The following is a 24727-nucleotide window of genomic DNA, read 5'->3' as shown; positions in this document are numbered from 1 at the left end:
CTGAAACCAGTGCCAAACCACTTCCAAAAGAGTATTCCAGAAATGTTCAGATGAAGCGCTGCCTTTGCAGGTGACCACTCTTAAGGCAACATTCACTTGGGAAAATAAAAATTCTGGGCTGTCTATTCAACCCAATAGTCTCCTTATTTAAGTGAGTATCTTCAGAAATATCTTTATCAAGTCACAGCTATCCACAAGCTTACAAGAGGAAAAAGGACACAGCCAGCCGGCCTGCTATGGGTTCCTTAGGAAACCCACCTGAGTGATCAGGCCCACGTGCCCCAGGATTCCCAGTTAGCCATGGGGGAAAGAGCGACTGCCACTCTCGTAAGTTTCACTGCAGGAAATGCCATCAGAATCACCTTTAGAAACTCCACTGATTCTCGGAAATAAAATGAGCCAGAACCCAATTTCACCACGTGCATCCCCCCGCCAGTCTGTTTCTCCCTTGCATCATTTTATTTGTTGATCAATCTTTTATCAATTGCACTGAGCCCCTGTAGGATCATGAGAGCAATTAGAAATAAAACACAGTGATCGCAGTATCGGTGCTCAGAAAGTTCCTCCATCTGTTTTCCCCTGGTACATGGCAGTGTCAAGTCTGTACTTTATAAACAGCTGCTAGGAGACAGCACCATCACAAATAATGAAGTTCAGGAGAGGAAGCCAGTGTTTTATACTTACTCCTTTCAGTGCGTGTTGTCCATGCTTTTATGTGGCCTTGAGTAAGGAAGTCAAAACAAGCTGCTTTGATCCACTTCCAGGCTGACCATTTGGAAACTGCCAGTAAACCACGGCTGTGAAGCTGGACAGAAGTCTGGAAACCAGCATGCATCATCTTTCCCCTTCCACCATTATGCTTCTCACAATGAAATTTGCATCTAAGGCATTAAGACCAATGTGCTATGATGCCTCTTCACTCACTCACTGTTCAACACCAGAAGACCTAGTTCCCCATTTCACCTGAGCTGCCCCCCACACACATGTTCACATCTTTACTAGAAGCCAGTGACAGGCCGGCAGCAAACCCAGACCGAGTTTCCAGGTCTCTGCCCAAGGACATACCTGCCAGCGCTCACTCACAGCAGAAGTCCAGCATCTTAGGCAGGTGGGAGACCCGGCACAAGGGCCATCCGCAACATGAGGCCAGCTCGCCTGGCCTGCACGCCCACTGCCTGACGGGTGGCCTGCTTTTTCCTGAGGCAGGGCGGTCCTCACTGAAGAGCATTAGATGCTACAAAGTGCATCCTCATAGGGAATGGAAATGTCCCCCCTTCCAAGCCCCACCTCAATTTTGCTTCTGTCCCCTGGGCCTATAAAGACAATCTACAGTCCCTCTCCATCATTACCCCTCTTTTAATTTTTTCTTTTTCTTTTGTTAAGTAGGCTCCACGTTCGGCGTGGAGCCCAACGTGGGGCCCAAACGCACAACCCAGATATCAAGACTTTGAGCTGAGGTCAAGAGTCAGATGCTTAACCGACTGGGCCACCCAGGCTCCCCTCACCGCTCTTTTCAATTAAGGAAGCTGCCACCACCACACGCCCCAAACCTGGTCCTGAACCAGCTCCTTCCATGTGCCTTTTATGGCGAGCAGTGGGAAGACCCACCATCACCATCCTGGTCCCCCTTGGTGTGCTCCTGAAGTGTGTTGCTCTGAAGAGCGCGTGGTGGTCTGTACTAGGTCTGACGGGGGCAGGACACGGGACGCTACTTCTGCTCTTTGCTCTCCCACTGACCCTAGCCGCACCAAGTCGCTGAGACAGCTGCAGCTCTATTTCTATAGTCTTAAATTCCTTTCACAGGGTCACAGGGGATTTGGCTGTGCCATCTTATTTCGAAAAACAAATAAAAATAACCCCAGAACTAAGTACAGTCAAGCGAAGAGCAACTCTGAGCTTGCTTTAAGACAGAGACATATACCCTATACCCCTTCTGCTGACAACTTCCTATCCAGTTTATTCCACCATTTACTCCATCACAACTATAAAGAAAAAAAGTGCTTTTTAGAGGTCTTTTAAAAGTAAATATACAACTCCATACATTAATTCACTTAAGGCCATTCCTCAAGAATAAAGTGTTAAAAAATTGGAAGTTACTACCTTTCAGTAACTTATATGTTATACCTAGCTAAAAAGCTGATCTTGGTGAGGAAATGAAAATTTAAACCACAAATATAAAAGTGGTGGACTGCGTTCGCGCTTTCCCCTGGAAAAAAAAAAAAAGGAAAGAAAAATTCCTGACTACAGAGTAAGTGGGGCTTCCTTTATGAAATGGAACACCAGCAGCAGGAAACAGGTGACAAAAATCTCTTCTAATTCCCATTAAGGCCTTAAGATTACTGTATTTCATCTCAGTGATCGTGAAGACCAAGACTTGGGGCAAAAACAGTCTTGAGAAGCTACATCTTAAGCAGTTTTTCTTTCCTTTTTTATTATTTTTATAAAGATTTTTATTTATTTGACAGAGAGAAAGAGCCCAAGCAAGGGGAGCGGCAGGCAGAGGGAGAGGAAGCAGCAGACTCCCCCAGGAGCAAGGAGCCCTGGGATCATGACCTGAGCAGAAGGCAGATGCTTAACCAACTGAGCCACCCAGGTGCCCCTTAAGCAGTTTTTTAAAACATGCAAAAGTCTATCAATTTTATTTCCACAGTTGGAATTTATAATGGCCACCCACCAAATGAAGCACTAACCTGTTAACATAGATGTTATGGGCAGCGGTAACTCACAAGAAGTCTCAGGCGCACTGAAAGCTTCTCCCTTACGACGAATTCATGAAAGGCAGCTGCCTCTTTTTAAAGCACGTCATAGGAGAAGACAGACAAACTGGACACCGCAATTCCAGACACTCTTCGGTGTAATCACAAAGACATAATCGTTGTGCTTGCACATTTAATGGTTTACATATCTGTCCTTAAAACATCTATCTGTCACAGTCGGGCTGTGTGACTCCTCCCTAGAAATCTCACAAAGCTTGTGCGACTTGACTGAGCACAAGCACATTTAGGCTGCAAGCGGGTGTCCCACCTCTAAGGGACTCAGGTGAACACATGCCCCATAGCCTTTTGTAGGAAACACAGTGATAAATAGAAATGTTGTAAGAATGAAATGTTGCATATACAATAAGGACACTGGAAAGCTCAAGCCAGTGGAGTAGTACAGTGCGTGGTCAATGAGAAACACGGGCTGAGGCTCAATTTCCTTCATCCACTGACCAGCCTGTACTACCGTTCAAGACACTACCTAACCTTTGCATGACTCAGCAATTACAGGGGAGAAGGCCCAGGCATTGCCTGTTACCCATACAAATATGAGGCAGGTAACTGTGCCACGTTCTTCCACACGGAAAAAGCATGGAAGCTAGAGTCACCACTGGCTCAAGTCCAAGTGTAAGCTGTGTGGAATTCTGCCCTTAAAGACCATCAGGTCTGGTGGTTTGAAGGTCGTTTATCTGTTCTGGTTCACACATGCTTATTCCTCCCCACCAGTACGTATCACCCCTGCAGGGTGTGACAGACTGCTGGCCCAGCTCTGATGCCTCGTGGGTTCATAAACGGGGCAAAATGGTTTGGCTACCCCTGTACTCAGAAACCCTCTGTGCAATACAGATTCAACTGGGGTGGTTGTAATTCGGCGCGAGCCCCACCCCCACCCCATCCCGGCCCCTCCAGTCCTCTGACCACTACTGATGGCTACAACACCCTTCTATATCAGGAGAGGACATTCGTGCCTCACCAGGTTGAGGGACAAGCCCCAGGGGCTGTAATGGGTCAGTGGGGGGATCAAGACTGGACTGGGTCACTTCCTGTAACCTTTCACGCCCATATTTCATGACATACTATCAGTAAAAAGGACTACAGAGAAAACACAGTTCTAAGCTTCCAATAAGCACAGTGGGAAAATTCAAGTGAAAAAAGGAGTTGTGGGTATTCCTAAGTTGCATTAAATATTACTTGAATTCGCATCAAATCTACAAATATTTGGGCTCCTGCCATTATGCACCAAACTGTTTTCTTAAATTGGTAAGTTGTTTTGACCAGTTCAGTGGAAGTTATGCTCAGGTATTAGTAATATTGGGGTCTAAATGTAAATATATACTAACATAGCATACATCCAGAATTCATTTCTAGACTATTTTGTGTTAAAAAATTTCTCAAGAGGGGCACCTGGTGACTCAAGTCGGTTGAGCATCTGACTCTTGGTTTTGGCTCAGGTCACAGTCTTGGGTCTCCCACTCAGTGGGGAGTCGGCTTCAGATTGTCTCTCTCCCTCCCCACCTGCCACTCTCCCCGCTCGCTCTCTCTCAAATAAAATCTTAAAAAAAAAAAAAGTTCTCAAGAGATGAAAAAACGGAAAAAAACCCACAAGAAATCTATCAGTCTTTCTTCCAACACACTATTCCATAGAAAAGTAACTCTCTCAATAAACTAAGGTTGAGCAGCTCAACTCACCTCATACACCTTCAGAGACACACATTTGTAAGAAACAAGTAAGTCCTTTTTGCTTAAGCCATCTTCTTTTACAAAGTCTCAAATTACTCACTGAATCTATAAACTGGTTATATCAAAACATTTCAGTAAATGGAATAGGAAGAACGCTCTGGTTCAGGATTCAGGAATGTGACATATTTTAGGGGGAGGAAAGTTCCCAGAGCAACTCATATAGTTAAGAATCATCACATTGAACCTGTTTGAATTTGAACACATACCCTTCTTAGACTGAAATGACTGATTCTTTTTTTCTTTTTACAAAATTTTAGCTTTAAAACCATTTTCACTCCTAAAGAAGGTCATAAAATGATTGATTCTTATTATTTTTTTTTTTTTTTAGGATTTTATTTATTTGACAGAGAGTGAGAGAGAGAACACAAGCAGGGGGAGTGGGAGAAGGAGAGATGCAGGCTTCCCGCTGAGCAGGGAGCCCGACGCGGGGCTCAATCCCAGGACCCCGGGATCATGACCTCAGCCGAAGGCAGACACTTAACCGACTGAGCCACCCAGGTGCCCCGATTCTATTTTTTTTTAACAAAATTTTAGCTTTAAAACCATCTTCACTTCTAAAGAAGGTCAACAAAGCCCAAATTAAAGCATCAGTGCCAACGGCCTGAGTTCCCACTTCTAACACCAGATGTGCCCTCAACCCATTTCCAAATCCCAGAGTTCTGCTTCTCAAGGGGACATAACATCCCAGCTCTCAGGGCTGCCGGCACAATCCATGCAGTCAGCTGGCCTGAGTCCTCTTTGAGCGCAGATGCTGGAGAAGGGGAGACACGCTCAGGCTGTAACTCAAGTACAGACCCCCATCCTCACTCATGCCCGTGGGCACACAACAGCCCAGGCAGACAGGAGCTGAGCCGAGAATGGCCCTCAGCAGGCCCTTCAGGGGCTGCTTCTCTCCATCACTGTCTGGCTGAGCCATAACTACTCACAGACCACAGGGATTGGCTCCAGGGCAGAGAACAGAGGAAATACAAAGGGAATTTGGGTTTCCCAGAGCACACTGGGGGATACCAACTCATTCTAATAAATACTGAAAACCACAAAGGCATGGGCTCTTACAAATGGGGCTTAAACTTGTCCACCAGGGAAATGCTGTTTGTTCCGTTGGCATTGGTGACCTCATAGCACGTGAAGAAAAAGTTCCCAACATTCATGATTCACTTGTTCAGAAATAAAACCCCAAATTTAACAGATGGCTAAAGGAGCATAAATTCCTTCAAAGGAAAAAAAAAAGCCATTTTAAAATTCTTTATTCTATTGAGGCAAGGAATATTTCTAATGTTAAACCAAAAAAGCAAAATACCTCATTTCAAAAAGGGCTGCTTAATATTTGACCACAGGAAAAAGTAGTTCAGCCTGTGACTTATGTCTCAAGACCATTCTTTCTCCAAATACACACGCTGAACTATAGTCAAGTTTCTGCCAAATGCAATGGGCCATCTCTCACAGGTGTCCCCGACACAGGCCCAGCTCAGACACAGTGTGGTTTCCAGATGTCTCTCCATGGTCTACAGACTTGCCAATGAAGCCAAGGTTCTTTTTAGGGTGATGTGCAGGTTCACGGGCAGGTGAGGGGTGATTCAGACCTCCCCTCCCCATCCCCACCAGGCCAGTTTCTAGAAAAGATCTCTTTTGCTTGTTTGTTCTGGGCCCTGGGGGAGTTAGAATTATAGCAGCATTTCCAGATGAATTCACTTCCCTGTGAGTTTCCTATACTCCTGAAACAGCTCCTTTATACTTACTGACATGTCATGGCTCTAACAGGTTGTTGAGGAACAAGGAGAGATTAGCCACTGGGTTCCCACCAGATGCTTTTTTTTTTTTAATTTTATTTATTTATTTGAAAGAGAGAGCATCAGCAGAAAGAGAGGGGCAGAGGGAGAGGGAGAAGCAGACTCCCCGCTGAGCAGGGAGCCTGATGCGGGGCTTGATCCCAGGACCCTGACATCATGACCTGAGCCGAAGGCAGACGCTTAACCAACTGAGCCACCCAGGCGCCCTCTCAAGAAAATTCTTTTTTTTTTTTTAAAGATTTTATTTATTTATTTGAGAGAGAATGAGATAGAGAGAGAGAGAGCATGAGAGGGAAGAGGGCAGAGGGAGAAGCAGACCCCCCGCCAAGCAGGGAGCCCGATGCGGGACTCGATCCCGGGACTCCAGGATCATGACCTGAGCCGAAGGCAGTCGCTCAACCGACTGAGCCACCCAGGCGCCCACCAGCTGCTTTCTTATGTGGAAGCTCCCACAACCCAGAGGTGAGCACTTTGTTTTCATTTGACAGATGAGAAAACAAACTCAGACAGACTAGCAGGTCTGCTCAGGTCACTTGGGGGGTCTGCAGAACAGCTAGGATTCCACCTAGATCCTGTCCCAGACCTGTGCACAGCCCTGCAGGGAACACAGCAGCAGTCTACCCATGCCAAACAACCTGTAACCCCACTGGATGGAGATGCTTCACAATAAAACACTCACTTCGCTAAAGAAAAATCAGACCCCAGAAGAATATATTAGGCGGCTAATGTCTATCTGGAAATACTTCTGGTGATGGGTTGTGAGCTTGATCTTCCAGATGAAATCCTTTTTTTTTTTGAAGTTTTTTTTATTTATTTGAGAGAAAGAGAGAGTACGAGTGCAGGGGGGGAGGGGGAGCAGGAGAGAGAGAAGCAGGCTCCCTGCTGAGCAGGGAGCCCAACACGGGGCTCAATCCCAGGACCCTGGGATCATGACCTGAGCCAAAGGCAGATGCTTAATGACTGAGCCACCCGGGTGCCCCTTCTGGATGAAATCTTTACCAACATAAGGGGCATGACACTTAATACTGAATCATATAAATAAGATGTACATGTCACAGTGACAAGCTGCTGGGCATGCCAAAAATGATTAAAATTAAAAGAAAATTTGACATATGTACTATATATTAGATTTATTCTATTACAGATGCCAGTTATGATTTTGCAAACACAAAAAGGCACACGGATAAGACTACTTGAAAGTTGAATGCAAAATTATGCTTTTAACGTTTTGATATATATTGCTTCTAATCCTTCTGTTACACTTAACTTTTTGTAAACTTCTTCAACACCAATGTTTTTGCCTCCCATAAGCTCATACGCTGAGCCTACTCTCCAGTGTGATTGCATTAGGAGATGGGGCCTTTAGGAGGTGATTAGAGCACCAGCGTGGAGCCTTCATGAACGGGATCAGTGCCTTTGTTAAGAGGTCTCTCTCCATCATGTGAGGACACAGTGAGAAGGCAGTGGTGTGTAAGTTTAGGAAGAGGGTCCTTCCCAGAACCTGGACATGCTCAGCACCCTAATCTCAGACTTCCAGCTTCCAGAAGTATGAGATCAATGTTTCTTGGTTAAGTCACCCAGTCTGTGGTATTTTTGTTACAGCAGCAAAAACAGACTAAGACAGTAAGATGTCATCAACAATTTTGTAACCTTTTCTAACATAACTTTATGCCAGCAGCATTTTCCATGCCATTATTCTTCTTAATGTCATTAGGAAGACAGCACCATAGTCTGTCAAAAGGACGTGTAACAATTTAAGAGATTTTTCCCATACCATTAGGACAGTCAACAGTTTTTTTTTGGCTGGGATAGTGCCAGAATGACCCCCCCTCCCACACATTTCTCCCAACATTCCCTGCAGAAGAAAGGAATGGCAGGCCGTCTGCCCTGAGCCCTCAGAGCAGGGTCTGAGGGTGAGTGGGTGGTGTGGTGCTTAGAGCCTGGAACATGGCATAGGGCCGAGTCCACAAGGTCTTATAGGACAGGCATTTGGTTTATGTCAACAGGACCTCCACAGAGAAGGAAAGCAGTCTTGGGTCACATGCCCCAGCACAGGTCCCAGCCACTGACCAAGCAGAACCACCAGAGGACACTGACCAGATGAGAAAGAAGCTAGACTTCTGTCACATGAGGAGTATGTTGAGAGACTGAGGCTGCCCCCACAGAGGAGGAGTGAAGACCAGTGAATTCTGGTGTGGGAGGTGGCGGCTGGGGCAGGGAGAGGGGGTGGTCCATGGGGAGTCCCCCCACCCCCAACACAGGCGGTACTGCAGACCAGGGGCATGAGAAGATCTGGGCACTGAGCAAGTGCTCCAATTCCTTGGTGTAAAAGGTCAGGAGGAAGGTATCAGACTGCCTTCCATTCAGTTCTATGCACATCTTCAAATCTAACACCACAAATACCCTGACATATAAAACAACACAAACCAATGCATGATGAATCTCTTTTTCTGCCTCAGTCCAATCATGCAGGACTACGGGGCTTATTTTCTCTAATAAGAAGTTTCCATATGGCATGCGGAATCTGACTGGAGTCACCCCTATGGTTTTCAGGCAGGACATGGGAGAGAAGTAGGGTGGACACCCCACGGGCTCACCACCGGGGGGTCACACACAAGGCAGTTACAAGAGACACTGCAGTTATCATCTGAAAACAGTGGCTAGGAGTACTGCTAAATCTCTTCCCAGTGTTAAAAGTCTATTATTCCACAGAGTAAAAACAGCGGGTGAAAGAGGTGGTGGCTAAAATTCCAAGCAGTACTTTGTAGTCAGAGCCAATCAACACCCACCATAAATATTTAGTTAAAAGAAGACACAGACTTCTAATCCCACCAAGGTGAGGTCAACCCCAACACCCCCAGGTCCAGCCCTGTGCTACTAAAAACCCTAGAGAGGGCAAACAAACAAGAAAATGCTGACAGGGGAAAGAAGAGGTGCGCTGCTTGGGGACCCCGGGACTTGAGGAATGACATGGCCGAGAGGTGCCCTGCTTCCTCATTACTTTGCATACATCCTGGACAGGGCCCTGCGGAGTTCTCCAACTGTGTGGGTGTCCAACACCCGTGGAGAGAAAGCACTCCCAGGAAAGCCTGTTCTCCCAGCGAAAGCACGGGGGAAAGGTGGCCTCACAACAGATTCCCTTTTTGGCAGCACCTGCCCTGACCTAGCTGAACACCACATGCTGCAGTTTCAGCGTGGCCAGGCCAGAAGTTGGTTTTCCACCCATCCCCAGCTCGGTGGGCAGTGCTGGTGCTGGGGTTCCACCGCGGGGCTGTGGCAGCAGGCTAAGGGGGAGCTCATCTGCCAGCTTGCCCCTGGCAGAAGCAGGCAGAGCCAATCCCACTGCCCCGCCAGAACAGTGCTGGAGGAATCACGTTGGTAGCTATGTCTCATCCCCTGCCCAGTGAACGCAGATGATGCTGATCCCCCTCTCCCTTCCAGGGTAGCATTAGTGGGGCCCAAGCAGCAAGCTCACCCTTCAACCCCACTCAGCAGCAAGAAGGTGGTACAAAGCAGGGCTCGCTGCCACTTCATACGCACACGTGCCCACATCCTCTATCAGCAGGCCGGGCAACAGGCTGAGCCCCCCCCCCCCCCCCCCCCGGGCCCCAAGCATCAATGAGCAATGAGACAGAACAAGTCAAAGCCAGTTAGCACACCACTTCCCCCACCCTGGTTGGGGGAAGGCCCAGTGGGGAGCTGAGCCTGCACACCCACCTGGCAGCAACAAGACTGAGCGAGGTGGTAGGAGACAGGGCTAGTGGCCTGTAGGTTTTCCCCACCCCAGCCTCCTGTGTCCACAGGACCCAGGGGGTCACTGAGCCTCCACCCCCACCTGGCATCAAGGAGAATGACTGGGAACTCACACCCAGCATCATGAGGGTAACAGGGTGGTGGGAGGCAGGGCTGGTATTCCACCTCTCACCCGCACGCTGATGTAAATGCAGGAGCCAAGAGGAGCTGAGCTTTAGCCTCCACCTTGCAGAAGCAAGGCTGTGAGTCAGCCTTCCACCACTTCCCCCTTCCAGGTGTCAGCAGGGGCTGGGGGGAACCCAGCATGCACCCCCCAAATGAACTCAATGAAGCCATGCAATTTGGTGCCTCATTTTTGCTGGAACAGCAAGGCCAAGGAGGAATGTGAACTTCCGCCTCACTGAGAAGAAGCAAGCAAAAATTTGAGAATTTAAAAGTTGTGAGTTACACCTAACAAGGCGGGGAAAAAGAAAACCGCACTGGCTGGGCTCAATAATCAGAGTGGGAATGACAGACGACAGAATCCGTGGACACACGGCTAGATCCACAGAATTTACTTGGTCCAAACAGAGAATATAGAATGAAAACTGAACAGAGTCTCAGGGATCTGTGAGACCACAACAAAAAGACATTCTTGTCATCACAGTCCCAAAAGAGAGGAGGGACTGAGAAAACAGTCAAAGACATAATGGCTGTAAACTTCCCAAACCTGGCGCAAAACATAAAACCACAGATTTAAGAAGCTGAGTGAACCTCAAAAAGGAGAAACCCAAAGAAATCCAAGACTCATCATAATTAAACTTCTGGAAACTAAAAAACAAAGAAAAAAAACCTTGGAAGGCACCAGGCAGAAATGACACCAATACTTATGGGGGAACAACACTTGAAAGATGACAGACTTCTCATCTGGAGTAATGAAGGCCAGAAGGACGTGACAGGTCTTTTGAGTCCAGGAAAAAAACAAAACAAACAACTATCAACTGTGAATTCTATATCCACTGAAAATATCCTTTTGGAATGAAGGGAAAACAAAGACATTCTCAAACACAGGAACTAAGGCTTGTTGCTAGCAGGCCTATCATTTAGAAATGACTAAAGGAAGTCCTCTGAACACAAAGGAAATAATAACAGAAGATTTAGAACCACAGAAAGGAAAGAATATTGAAATGGGGAAAAGAGAGGAGGAAATATAATAAACTCACCTATTTCTCATAAGCTTCTTAAATTATATTTGATGGATGAAGCAAAAAATATGACACCATCAGATATGGTGCTCAATGTATATAGAGGAAATGTTTAAGACAATTATATTTGAAAAGTGGGGCAGGTAAAGGGACCTAAAGGGATGTAAGGTGTCTACACTGCAGCTGAAATAAAAAAATCTTGATACCATCAATGCCAATAGATCATAACAAGTTATGTCTGTATATTGTAATACTTAGACAACCACTAAGGAAATTGTTCTAAACAATGTATATTTAAAAACACCACAGGGGCACCTGGCCGTCTGTGGAACGTAGGACTCTTGATTTTGGGGTTGTGAGTTCAAGCTCCAAGATGCATGTGGAGTTTCCTTAAAATATATATATATATACATATGCTACAAATAAATCAGGATGGTAAAAAATGTTCAAATAACCCACAGTAAAGTTTAAACAAAGAAACCCAGAAACAGAGGAAACAGAGACAATATAAGAGCAGACTTAAGCCTTAACACAGTAACAATTATCTTAAATGTAAATGATCTAAATATACCATTTAGAAGACAGATTTGATGGAGTGGATAAAAAAGTATTATTTGAAGATATGCTGTATACCAAAACTTACCTCAAATACAACATTATTAGGCTGGAAGTAAATGAGTGGAAAAAGATATACCATGTAAAGACATATCATTATTATTATTTTTTACAAAAAGCAGGAGTGGCTATATTGACATCACATAAAGTAGACTCTAGAGCAATGATAAAAGGATCATCCAACAGGAAGACATTAACAATTCAAAATGTGTAAACACCAAACAACTGTGCCTCAAAAATACATGAAGTAAAATCTGACAGATTTGAAAGGAGAAATAGAGCCATCATTATAGTTGGGGACTTCAACACCATTTGTCTAAGCAATTGACAGAACTACCAGAGAGAAAATCAGCAAGGATATAGGAGAACTGGATAACACAATCAACCAGTAAGATCTAATCGACACATATATAATGAACACTCCACACAACAGCGGAATACAGATATTTTTCAACACTTGTGGATCATTTACCAAAACAGACCTCAACAAATTTCAAAGGAAATAAAAACACATGAAAGTCAATGAAAATGAAAACATAATATACCTAGACATATGGGATGCAGTTAAAGCAGTAGTGAAGGGAAATTTATGGCACTAAATGCTTACAGTAGGAGAGAGGAAAGGTTTCAATACGTTACTCCCAAGTTCCTACCTCAAGAAACTAGAAAAGACAAAATAAACATAAAGCAAACTAAAGAAAAGAAATAATAAACAATAAAACTGAAAACAGGAAAATAGAGAAAAATGAATGAAACAAAGTGCTGATTTTAAAAAATGAAACTGATAAACCTCCAGAAAGACTGATAAGGATAAAAAAATAGGAAAACATAAATCATCAATATCTAGAATGAAATGGGCTATCATAACAGATCTTGCACCCACTTAAAAAGACGAAAAGGAAACAATATAAATACTTTATACACTCATTATTCAACGATTTAGAAGCAATGGACCAACTGCTTGTGGTTGAAAATCACAAACTACTAAAATTTAACCAAGATGAAAGAGACAACCTGAATAGTCCTACAAAAACTGAATTTGTAATTTAAACTTCCCCCCACCCCCTCCAAAGAAAGAAATCGGTCTACATGGTCTCATTAGAGAATTCTACCAAGCATTTAAAGAATTAATACCAATTTTACACAATCTCTTCTGGAAAAGGAAGGAGGAGAGACCATCTCCCAACTCCCTGTTAAGGCCCTGATCAAAACCAGAACAGTCTAAAAAGAAAACAGATAAATAGCCCTCATGAACTTAGGCACAAATACCCTCAATAAAATATTAGCAAATTCAATCCAGGAATGTATGAAATGAACTACACCCTGACCAAGTAGGACTTATCCCGGGCATGCGAGATAGATTAACATTGAAAATCAATGTAACTTACCATATCAACAAATTAAAATAAGTAAATTCATACATTTACATATATAAAGTAACACAGAATAAACATTTTATAAAATTCAACACCTAGTCCATTCATAATAAAAACTGTCAGCAAGGATGTCTGCTCTCACCACTCTCATCCAACATAACACTAGAAATTCTAGCCAGTGTAATAGGGCAAGAAAAAGAAAATGCACAGAGATCAGAAAGGAAGAAATAAAACTTCCTACATACAGATAACATGTCTTCATAGAATTCCCAAGACATTTACAAAAAACTTCGTTAACTACTGAGTTCAGCAAGGCTCCAAGATACAAGAACACACAAACATGAACTGCATTTCTATATACTAAAAATGAATGTGTGGAAAATAAATTTAAAAATATAAAACCATTAATAATTGCTCCCAAGTGAATTAAGTCTAACAAAACATGTACAAGATCTGTACACTGAAAATTACAAAAAAATACTTGAACAGACATATCTGTTTATGGACTGGAAGACTCAACTTAGTAAAGGTGCAAATTCTCCCCTAAATTGATCTAGAAGTTTAACACAATTCCTATGGAAACCCCAGCAAGGTTTTTGTAGGCACAGACAAGCTTATTCTAAAATATAGATGAAAAGGCACGGGACCCAGGTTAAAATAATTTTGGAAAAAAAAACTAAGAAATAAAGTCTGAGGAATCACTGTATCCATTTCTATGGCCCAGTATGCAACTACAGTAATGAAGGCAGTGTGGTTTTGGCAGAGGGACAGATACATGGTTCAACAGAACACAAACGAGAATGCAGAAAAAGATCCACAAAAACATGCTGATTTTTAACAAAGGTGCAAAAGCAATTACAGTTGACCCCTGAACAACAAGGTCCACTTATAGGTGGGTTTTTTTCAATAAATACAGTAGAATGCTGTAAATGTATTTCCTCTGCCTTAAGATTTTCTCAACAACCTTTTCTTTCCTCCGGCTTATTATAAGAATCCAGTATACAATACATATAACACACAAAATATGCGTTCATCAACAGTTTATTTGTTAAGGCTTCTAGTCAACAGCAGGCCATCAGTAGCCACAGTAGTTAAGCTTTGGGGGAGTCAAAAGTTATGCATGGATTTTCCACGCACAGTGCCCCTCACCTCATGTTGTTCGAGGGCTAACAGTAGGTGGAAAAGGATAATAATTTCCATAAATGGTGCAGGAGCAATTGGGTACCTATAGTCAAAAAGAATAGACTTTGATCTATACCTCACACCTTACACACAAATTAACTCAACATGAATCACAGATCCAAATGTAAAATGTGAAACTATAAAACTTTTATAAAAAATGTGAAACTATAAAACTTTTAGCAAAAAAAAAGGCAAAAATCTTGGGACTTACGGCTTGGTAAAGAGTTCTTAGATGACACCAAAAACATGATCCATAAAAGGAAAAGCTGATTAATTGGACTTCACTAAAATTTAAAACTTCTGCTCTATGAAAAGGATGAAAAGACAAGCTACAGAGTGGGAGAAAATATTTGCAAATCACTTATCTGACTTGAATCTAGAATGTGTGAAAGCTCTCAAAAAGAGTGAGAGTCAAAAACCCAATCAATCAATTGGAAAATGAGCCAAAGACAGAAAACAGCCACTTCACGGAGAAGGGTATACACATGCAAATGAACACATGAAAATATATTCACCGCCATTAACCAGGAGGGAAATGCAGATGAAAACTACAATGAGCCACAATTTAGTCAGAATGACTAAAAACAAATAGTGATGACACCAAATGCTGGCTAAGACTTAGAAAAACCGGGCCCCTCATACATTGTAGTAGATGGGAACATAAAATGGTACAGCCATTCTGGCAAACAGCACTTAAAAAAACTAAACTACCGTATGATCCAACAACTGCACTTCTGGGAATGAAATCTCACATAAACGCAAAAACCTGCATGGGACTGTTCATGGCAGCAGTTTGTTGCCGTGGTGTGGCCTCATGGCCCATCACTGGGTGGGTGAGGAGGCTTGACCAGGAGGCCTGTACCCTTGTTCTTCAACTGGCAGCTGCCAGAAGACGTGCCAGGGGATGCCGTATAACAAGCCGTGTGGGCTGGCTAACCCTCCCCAAGTGTCTGCAGTGCCAGGCCCCCACCAGAGCTTGCCAACAACCCGAATGTCCTTCGACGGGTCAATCCACTGTGGTACATCACACCGTGGAAGTCTACTCAGCAATAAAATCCAAGCAATTACTGACATACACAACACCATGGGTGGATCTCCATGGAATTATGCTGGGTGAAAAAGCCAACCTCTAAAGGTCACATATGATGGAAGTGTAGATATGCACTACAGATGAGTGGTTGTCAGGGGGTGGGAGCAGAAGGGAGGGAGCTGTGGCTACAAAAAGGTAGCATGTGGGATCCCTGGGATGGAACTGTTCGGTATCTTGACTGTAATGGTGATCACACACATCTCCACATGTGATAAACGACACAGTAGTAAATTACACTCATGTACACACAAAGTGGAGTACATGTGGGACTGGTGAAATGTGAATAAGGTAGCTGGATTCTATCAATGTCACTTCCAGGTTGTGATATTGTACTACTACGCAAGATGCTGCCACTGGGGGAAACTATATAAAGGGCATATAGGATCTCTTCCTTTTTTTTTTTTTTAAAGATTTTATTCTTAAATAATCTCTACACCCAATGTGGGGCTCGAACTCACAACCCAAGATCAAGAGCTGTAAGTTCTTCCAACTGAGCCAGCCAGGTACCCCAGGATCTCTGCATTATTTCTTTCAACTGCATGTGAATCTATAATTATCTCAAAATAAAAACATATAAAATTTAAAACGGTCTACACAGCTATCAATTACTAAATTTTGTTTGGAACCAGTAAAAAAAAAAAAAAACTTTCACTTTTCTCACTTTCTATCCCCACTCAGGACCTATAAAGTGGATTTGCTTCTCTTGGTGTCCAAACTAGTGAGCCTGGGCCTAGAAGCCAGAACTGGGTCTTAGTAAAGACTACCATCAGGTTCCCAGGCAGTCTTGAGATGCCTGAAGAACCAAACCACCCCACCTTCAACTTTTTCAAAGCCCACATGTACCATGGAGTTTTAAAAAAGTAAACCAAAACTGATGTTTATATTTGCCTAAAGAACGTAGCTATCAACAAAGCTCATTTAAGATACTTACAAGATTAGGTTAATTATCTTCACTGTAAAGTCAACAAAAGCAATCAAAGGAGGAAGTTCCATGGAAATGGTGTGCTTTGAGTGGGAAGAATAAGGTCTGGCTCGCTAAAACGCCACTGTACGTTCTAGCTCCCCCATCTGCAAAGCAGCCCAACCATATAAAAACAATGTCAGCCACAGATCTAATCTGACCTTTTTCTAGAAGGAACACTTTAAAAAAAGTAAAGGGGCGCCTGGGTGGCTGTCATTAAGCGTCTGCCTTCGGCTCAGGTCATAATCCCAGGGTCCTGGGATCGAGCCCCACGTTGGGCTCCCTGCTTGGCGGGAAGCCTGCTTCTCCCTCTCCCACTCCCCCTGCTTGTGTTCCTGCTCTCGCTATCTCTCTGTCAAATAAATAAATAAAATCTTTAAAAAAATAAAAAAGGAAAAAAAATAGGTAAAATGAATATAAAAAATGTTTTATTTAATAGCCAACAAGCATATAAAAAGATACTCAACGTCACTCATTATCAGGGAAACAAAAATCAAAACTACAATGAGAGATCAGTTCACACGATGGTTACTACCAAAAGAGAAGAAAATATTGGTGAGGATGTGGAGAAATTGGAACCCTTGTACACCACTGTTGGTGGGAATATAAATTGGTGCAACCACTAGGGAAAATAGTATGGAGCTTCCTCAGAAAATTAAAAACAGAACTACCCTATGATCCAGTGATTCCTTGACTACATATATATTCAAAAGAAATAAACGAAAAAATAATGAAAGTGTGATTTTGAGGAAATGTTTGCACATAACTGAAAGAAATGAAAGTATAATCTATGAGATGTTTGCACACTCATAGCCAAGAGATGGAAGAACCCAAGTGTCCACTGACAGATGAATCAATTAAAAAAGTGTGTTACATAAATACAGTGGAATATTATTCAGCTCTAAAAAGGAAGGAAAGGCTAATAATGATAAGGATGAACCCTGACATTATGCTAAGTGAAAAAAACAGTCACGGAAAGATAAATACTGTCTAATTCCACTTACATGAGATATCTAAAACTGTCAAAATCATAGACACAGATAAAATGAAGGTTGCCAGGAGCTGGGAGGAGGGGAAATGGGGAGCTGACATTTAATTGGTATAGTGTTTCAGTTCTGTAAGATGAAAAGTTCTGGGAGTGGGGTGCACAACTCTGTGAATATGCTTAACACTACTGAAGTGTACACTTAGAAACGGTTAAGATGGTTAAATTTTAGGAATTTTCTTTTACTGCAATTAAAAATGTTTTTTTTTTTTTTAAAGATTTTATTTATTTATTTGACAGAGAGAGACACAGCGAGAGAGGGAACACAAGCAGGGGGAGTGGGAGAGGGAGAAGCAGGCTCCCCGCAGAGCAGGGAGCCCGATGCGGGACTCGATCCCAGGACCCCGGGATCATGACCTGAGCTGAAGGCAGTCGCTTAACCAACTGAGCCACCCAGGCGCCCTAAAAATGTTTTTTATTTAACCCAATATATTCAAAATATCTCCACATATCATTAATATGAAAACGACAGAGATTTTACATTCTTTTTTATGTACTAAGTCTTCAAACTTCCATGTGAGTGGACACTAACAAGCCCATCTCCATTTGGACTAGTTGCATCTTCAGTGCTCAGCACTTACCTATGGCATCCCTACTGGGCTCGTGCTGAGCTAGACCTCACCTGTCACCCCCATATGACAAACCTTATAGTTAGATCCAAATAACTAAAAATATTTTGGGGGTGGGGTAGCACAGAGGGTCTTTTTCTTGCTACCAGACTTTTTTTGAAATCTGATTTGTCCTCGGTTGGCTCTATGAAAGACTGATGGGCAAGACTTGAAACTCTGAACATCTCCTGAGCATCTCCTCTTTGTCAGACCCTCATTAGGAGGGTCTAAGACATCGTGCCTCTCCTCAGAGGGCTCACAATCTAAAAGGTGGGTCAGACAATTACCAGCTCCAAGAGGAGTATGCCAAGATGTGGAGGAATACAAAGAACAACACAACTCCTACCTATGAACTCTTATGTTCCAGGGAACAAATATAAAGTTTAAGTCATTTGACACGTGGAAGTTGTTAATTAACTAGCTTTCACCCTGTTCACAATATTCACCAGCACATTCTGACCTTTCTCAACGCTTATTTCCAATTGCAATAACTACACCTTCAAAGTATGAATTTGTGCAGAATTCAGTACAATTTGTATTAAAAACACATATGGCATAAGCACACTCACCAGAAAAGGCACTCAGAAACCTACACCTGTCAATGATTTTGACTAAAATAATCGGTTATTCACTAAGAGAGCAAAGGCCAAGTTAATCCACCCAGGGTATAAGGAGACTAAAATTTGGTTCGTAAAAAGTGAAAAAAACAAAAACAAAAAACAAAAAACAAAACCGCTGTTTCTCATGGAAAAATATAATATTGTTTGAACATATCCAGAAAAATAAGGGATATGGAGGAAAATATGAAGGCATTTCTAATATAAACATCTACTTAATGTACATCCCAAACAAGAATTTACTTTCTCGTTAGAACAAAGATGCAAGAACAGAACTGCAAGATCCACTGCTTTCTATCCCAACTCACTGAGCAGAAACTATTTGGTGAGTGAAGGAGCAGAAGCCCCAGGCGAAGGAGCACCTCTTTATAACCTCCCATTTGTGTTGCCCTGGCTAAAACCAATCATAGAGACTTCTTGGTGAAAAATGTATTTTGCAATAAATTATCAAAAGTCTCACTGAAGATCTTAATGGATATGGTTGAGTAAGGAACATTAAACAGGACCAGAAAGAGAAGAGAAGCAAAATTTATCAACTCAGCATATTTCAGTGGTCTTTAGGCATGGAACTATTAGAAGAATAACCAGGAAAAAAAACTACAAAGGCTGTCAATTTTATTCTACAGTTTAATAAAACTCGTATCTGACTAAGTCTTCTCCAGGCCCCCATTCATCCCCCACCCCAATAAACAAATATCCCCAGAACTTAATACTGAAAACTTACCTTGGTCACTAACTTCAGATAAACTCCTTACACCTTATCATTTAATCCTGTGCATTAAAGTCTCAGTTATCATGCCAATCTACTATAAAGTTACACCTCGGGATCCATGACTTGACTTCACAGGTATAAACATAACTTTGCTTAATAATTTAGATTGTGATCTCTAAAGCTTTACATCTGTCATCTTGAGTAACGGTGCTTACCTTATAATAAGCTCACTAAACAGTATGTCACCATACATACCAAAACACACACACACACACACACACACACAAACTAGGTCACCCACTATTGCTGAGTAACAAGAAAAGAGAAACTGTTTCTGTGCATTAAGCAACCATCTGTAGAGGTGGATTCATAGGTCTGCAGGGAAAAACTATAAGGCTTCCCAAGGATCCTTAAAATACATAGGTTTTTAAAAATAAACACCATAAAGCCCTATTCCTTCACTGAGTAAGCAAGAATGCTATAGGTTCATATACTCAGAGTACTTACAATGGGCAGAAAAACCTTTGCAAGCACCAACTTCTAAGGTTTAAATGAATTCAGGAGGGTAGTAATAGCTAAAGTAATAGTAGCAATAAAACTTCGAGTTCCTTTCCCTAAGGAGGGATCCCAATAAAGTCTATCTCAGTTTTTAGCAGAAGACACCTCGCCAACATGCATAGCTACTGGTGTTTCTGCCATCCCTGCTTGCTATTTCCCAGGTTTGCCCAACCTGACAAGTGACCAATCCTCTGAGGTTCTGACTCTGTAACATGGGGACAGACCCACACCTCTTTGAAGGTTGAGACAGAGCCCCACAATACCTGCAAATACAAGATTTGTCATTGTGTTCCAACAGTCAAGTAAGTGTCTAGTCTGAGGACTCCGTTTTAGTCAGCCTTTGGCAAAAGTCTGATCTACATTGTAAGGGAATCTATACTGGATCCTTAAGGAATAATGCTGCCAACTTATTTATATCTCATTAATGCAGGAAGGAAGGGCTTATCTGTCCAAATGGTAAGATTCTGGTGAATTCCGACCAAGATATTTTCCATTGGGGGGAAGAGTGATCTGAATCAACACAACACAGATGTATTCCCTTACCAAGGTCACCAGAACTGAACATGCTCAAAGTCACATGCTGGGGGCTCAAGGGTCAAATCTAGCAAGCAGATGTTTTTATATGGCTTGCACAGTACTTTTAAAGTTCTAAGTTAATTGTCAGTGTCAAAACATCTTTGATGCCGGGATCTTTGGCACCAAAATCTGCACTCTTGGGTTATCTTGCACTGTACCATAGGAAAACCTACCACTCTGAGACCACACAGCCACAGATGGGGGCGCAGTCCTAATGCAGAAAGTGCAAATGCTCCCTAACCTGCCACAGTCCCCACCAGGTCAGCTCCCTCACTGTCCTGCCAGATTTTCCTGGTTCAGACCCAAAAACGGTCTTTAATCCCTGAAATAGATACCCACAATCTAATCTTATTAGTACCATATCCAAAACCTCTGAGCAAACAAAAAATCAGCCCAAAGAGGAATCTGAGTAGAAAACAACCCATTTTTCTGGTTCTCTATTGGTACTGCCTTGATGAACCAGATCACTTTCTAAAAATATCATTTTTGGGGCGCCTGGGTGGCTCAGTTGGTTAAGCAACTGCCTTCGGCTCAGGTCATGATCCTGGAGTCCCGGGATCGAGTCCCGCATCGGGCTCCCTGCTCGGCAGGGAGTCTGCTTCTCCCTCTGACCTTCCTCCCTCTCATGCTCTCTGTCTCTCATTCTCTCTCTCTCAAATAAATAAAAAAAAATAAAATCTTTAAAAAAAAAAAAATAAATAAAAATATCATTTTTGAAAACAATGGACTTGTCTCATCTTTCTTCATACATCTGGTTATGTTTTTAAGCTATCTGCTGTATTTGACGGAGTCCCCTTCAAGCACAGTATCGTTGATAAGTAAGTCTTAGTGGTTAGAACAACACACACACTTTAATGAAGGCAGGCAGCAAGGATTACAGCTTCACTGCTCAATAGGCCTTTACTATATACATTTTATTGCTGCCACTAAACTTGATAATGTAAAAAAAAAAAATACTGTTGGTTTGATGTCTTACTTGACACATCCTCCATTCCCATGAAAATATGGACTACATCAGTAAAAGGATTCTAAAAGGGAGTTTAGTTTCAATGCTACACACAACCTTTAAGCAGATATGCAAACAACCACACATTAACTACCTCTTACCCAGGCATTGCTTACCCATTGCACTGAGGTAATGGTTGAAGGCCTGGCAAGGAGGACTTGGGGTTTGTGTTGATTTGTCACAACTCATGGGTGCCGGGCTCCTGTCTGTGTCAAAAGAGAAATACCCACTGGAGGATCGAGACAGCAGGGAGGATCTTCTCACAAAGATGAAAAGCGGGGATCTGGTAGCAAAAGGGCCGGGGCTGGCTGGTGGGGCCAGCGGGCCCTGAGGGCTGCCTTGGGGGCAGCGGTCCCCTTCGCCTTCAGGATTACCTTGCTGCTCTGTCTGTAGAGAGGTAGGGGCCCCAGGCCTGAGCTGAGGAGGCCTCTCAGCAGGCTGCAATTGTCCACCTTCTCTGTCACACTCAGAACTTACATCTGAAGGTTGCTTTGCCATTTGGTCTTTTTTTCTGCAAGCAAAATAAAAACTAAGATTATCTTCAGCAAAGTAACAATTACAACAAATAACTACATTTAGCCAACTTTCGCTGATTTCTTCACGATTTTTAGAACACCAACTACTTTAACATTAAGTCGTTAGTTCATATATTTCTCCGACGATCTCTCGAATAAGAATAAAAACACACCTCAAATAACAAAGGTACCTCTATCTTTGCGTGGAGGGGGGGAGGGACTAAACTTCCTGCCACCAAACAAAACACAATCACAACGTCAATGTGAGACCGGTGCTGGAACACACACACACACACACACACACACACAAAGTTTTTAGGAGAAGCATCTTGTGTGAAGTCTATTCCCATGTGCTCTTTGCTCAGAGCCGACTTGAAGAAGTCGGAAACTCCCAGCGGGCTCTGATTTCCCGGGATCAGATACTGCGCTGGAGCACAGGAGCGGGCGCAGATGCAGCGATTGCAGGCGGCTGGCCGCGTTCCCCACTCCGGCCCCATTGTTCTGCCGAAAGTGCTGAGGGCAGCAAGTCTGGGGAAGGTTTGGCAAGGGCCGTCAGTCGTAGTAAGTGCGTCACAATAGAGTTTGTAACTCGGAGCGCGGCTCGGCCGGGCTCGGGCGCTCCCCTCCCGCGGTCCCTCCCGCTCCCAGCCCGGGCGCCCCTCCTCCCGCAGGGGGCAGCGCGCCGCACCGAACCCGACAGAACTTCGGAATGCACCCACACTGTGAGGTGCACACCTCCAAATGGGGGGTCTCCCCAAAGCCGTCCCCGGGCGCCCCCTGCAAAGTCCCCAAGTAACTCCACACGCTAGGCGACACCGGGGCGCGCGGCTCCTTCACCCCACTGACCCTCCCCTGTGAAGGCAATCAGGCCGAAACTCACGTCCGCCCCTTCCCTTCCGATCGTCGCGTCCCGGCCCGGGCCCCGCGGCGTCCCGCCCGCGTCCTTCGCCGACACGGAGCCCCCTGACCGTCAGCACCAAGGAAACGCGGGAGACAAAGCCCAGGACTCGCGTTCAGAGCCCCGGGGGCAGCGCAGAGCCGGCCTCCGGCCGCCCGCCCGCCGCCGCGCTCCGCCGGGCAGCCGAGGGCTCCGCGCGCCGCGCCTCTGGCCCGCGCTGCCCCGGCCGCCGCCGCCGGGAACATCCTCCGCCTCCTCCCGCTCCTCCCCTCGCGCACTGCGCCCGCCGCCGCCGCCGGCACCGCCGACCTCCCCGCGCCGCTGGCGCCGGGTGCCCGCGCTCCCAATTGGCCCTCGCGCGGTCGCTCCGCGCCACAGCCAATAGCCGCCGCCGGCGGGGGCGGCGCCTACGGGTCAGGCCGCCAAAGGCGAGGCGATTGTTGACAAACTCGCCTCCGAAGGCGGCCCCGGCCGCGACCGCGGCGGGAGTCTCGCGGACCCGAGCTGCCCCGGCTGCCCCGGCTGCCCCGGCTCCCCCAGCCCGTCCTGCCTCTGTGCCCGCCGGACACCGCGCGAGCCTCGGCGGCTCCCACCGCCCCAAGTGGCCGGTCACCTGGAGACAAAGCAGGAGTCTCGCTCTCTCTGCACCCGCAGGGCCGTCCTCCGACCCCGGTCCTTGCTGCTGGCCGCCGACCCCCGCCCAGGCCGGGTGGGCTGAAGACCCCAAAGGCCGTCCCTTCCCTTAGCTGCAGCACCCACCTTCCTCCACAGATTGCTCCTTTTTTCTCCCTGTACGCAGCGGGCACGCTCCTAATCTAAGCGGCCACCACTGGCCACGGGCACGCACAACTGCGCGCACCCGTGACCACGGCAAACAACCAACACATCCACACCCCTGTCCCCCGCGGCCGACGGGTCTTCCATTACCAGCACGAACACCGAGTAACAGGCCCCCGAGGGCACCGCACCGCCCGCCAGCACTGAGAGGGAGTCGGGGTGCCCGAGTCTCTACGACAGCCCGGCCCCACGGATGGAGCATGTTCTGCTTCCCGAGGCTCGTCCACCGCGTGTCCCCGGCAGTCGGAGGAGGCCCTCGGACTCTCGCTGTCTATGGATCGTGCGGCTGGTATCGTCTGCAGCGCACCCGCAGCCCGAGAGAGCGAACGCAGCAGCTGCTCTAAACCTCGGTCTGAATGGGTACAAGGAAAACGAGTCTCGTCAAATAACCACCGCAGTTCCGCAACGGGCCCGAGCACCCGAGAAAAGCCAAGCCGCCAGACTAGCCAGGACCGCGCGGCCGCTACTCCGGGACAGGGCGGCGAGACTTGCCGGCCGGCCGCGCAGCCCAGTATCGTGGAGCCGGGCCGCAGCTCCCGGGACAGCGCGGAGAGCACGCGTTGCCTTTCCCAGCCGACCCTGAGAAGCTTCTCCACCTTCGCGCGGAATCCCGGGCCGAGCCGCACGTCGGCCAAGTGCCGTTAGCCTGTGCACGGACGACCCCTCACCAAACTGGACTTGCGCGGGGGAGGGAACCCGACCCGCCAGAGCGCTGCCTCCCGCCCAGCGACAAGTGGGACGGGTACGTGCATCTCTTGCCTGCACGTGCTCGGGAACAGGAGGTGGAGCCGAGGTGGCTCCGGCGCTTGTCCTCCGTCGGCACCCGGCCCGCTCCCGGGGATTCGGAGGTATTTACCTTGCGTTTCTCAGTCCGAGAGTCAGAGTCAGACATTGGGGGGACGAGG

At 45.4% G+C, this 24727-nt stretch overlaps 1 protein-coding gene across 2 annotated transcripts in view; it reads right to left on the bottom strand.

Annotated features, from left to right (window-relative positions):
* BCL2L11 (BCL2 like 11) overlaps positions 1-23230 on the bottom strand; it is a 43395-nt gene extending 20165 nt beyond the window's left edge. For both annotated transcript variants that reach the window (XM_044918478.1, XM_044918477.1), the window contains exons 1-3: positions 22968-23230; positions 21947-22083; positions 21689-21778 (exon numbers count right to left, since the gene is read on the bottom strand). In XM_044918478.1, coding sequence (XP_044774413.1) covers positions 21689-21778; positions 21947-22083; positions 22968-23230 — 490 coding nt within the window. The remainder of the gene's footprint in view (positions 1-21688; positions 21779-21946; positions 22084-22967) is intronic.
* Between the last annotated feature and the right edge of the window lie 1497 nt (positions 23231-24727).

This window comes from Neomonachus schauinslandi, chromosome 10 (assembly GCF_002201575.2).
Source record: "Neomonachus schauinslandi chromosome 10, ASM220157v2, whole genome shotgun sequence".
Classification (NCBI taxonomy): domain Eukaryota; kingdom Metazoa; phylum Chordata; class Mammalia; order Carnivora; family Phocidae; genus Neomonachus; species Neomonachus schauinslandi.
This window is presented reverse-complemented; position numbering and strand designations above follow the sequence as displayed.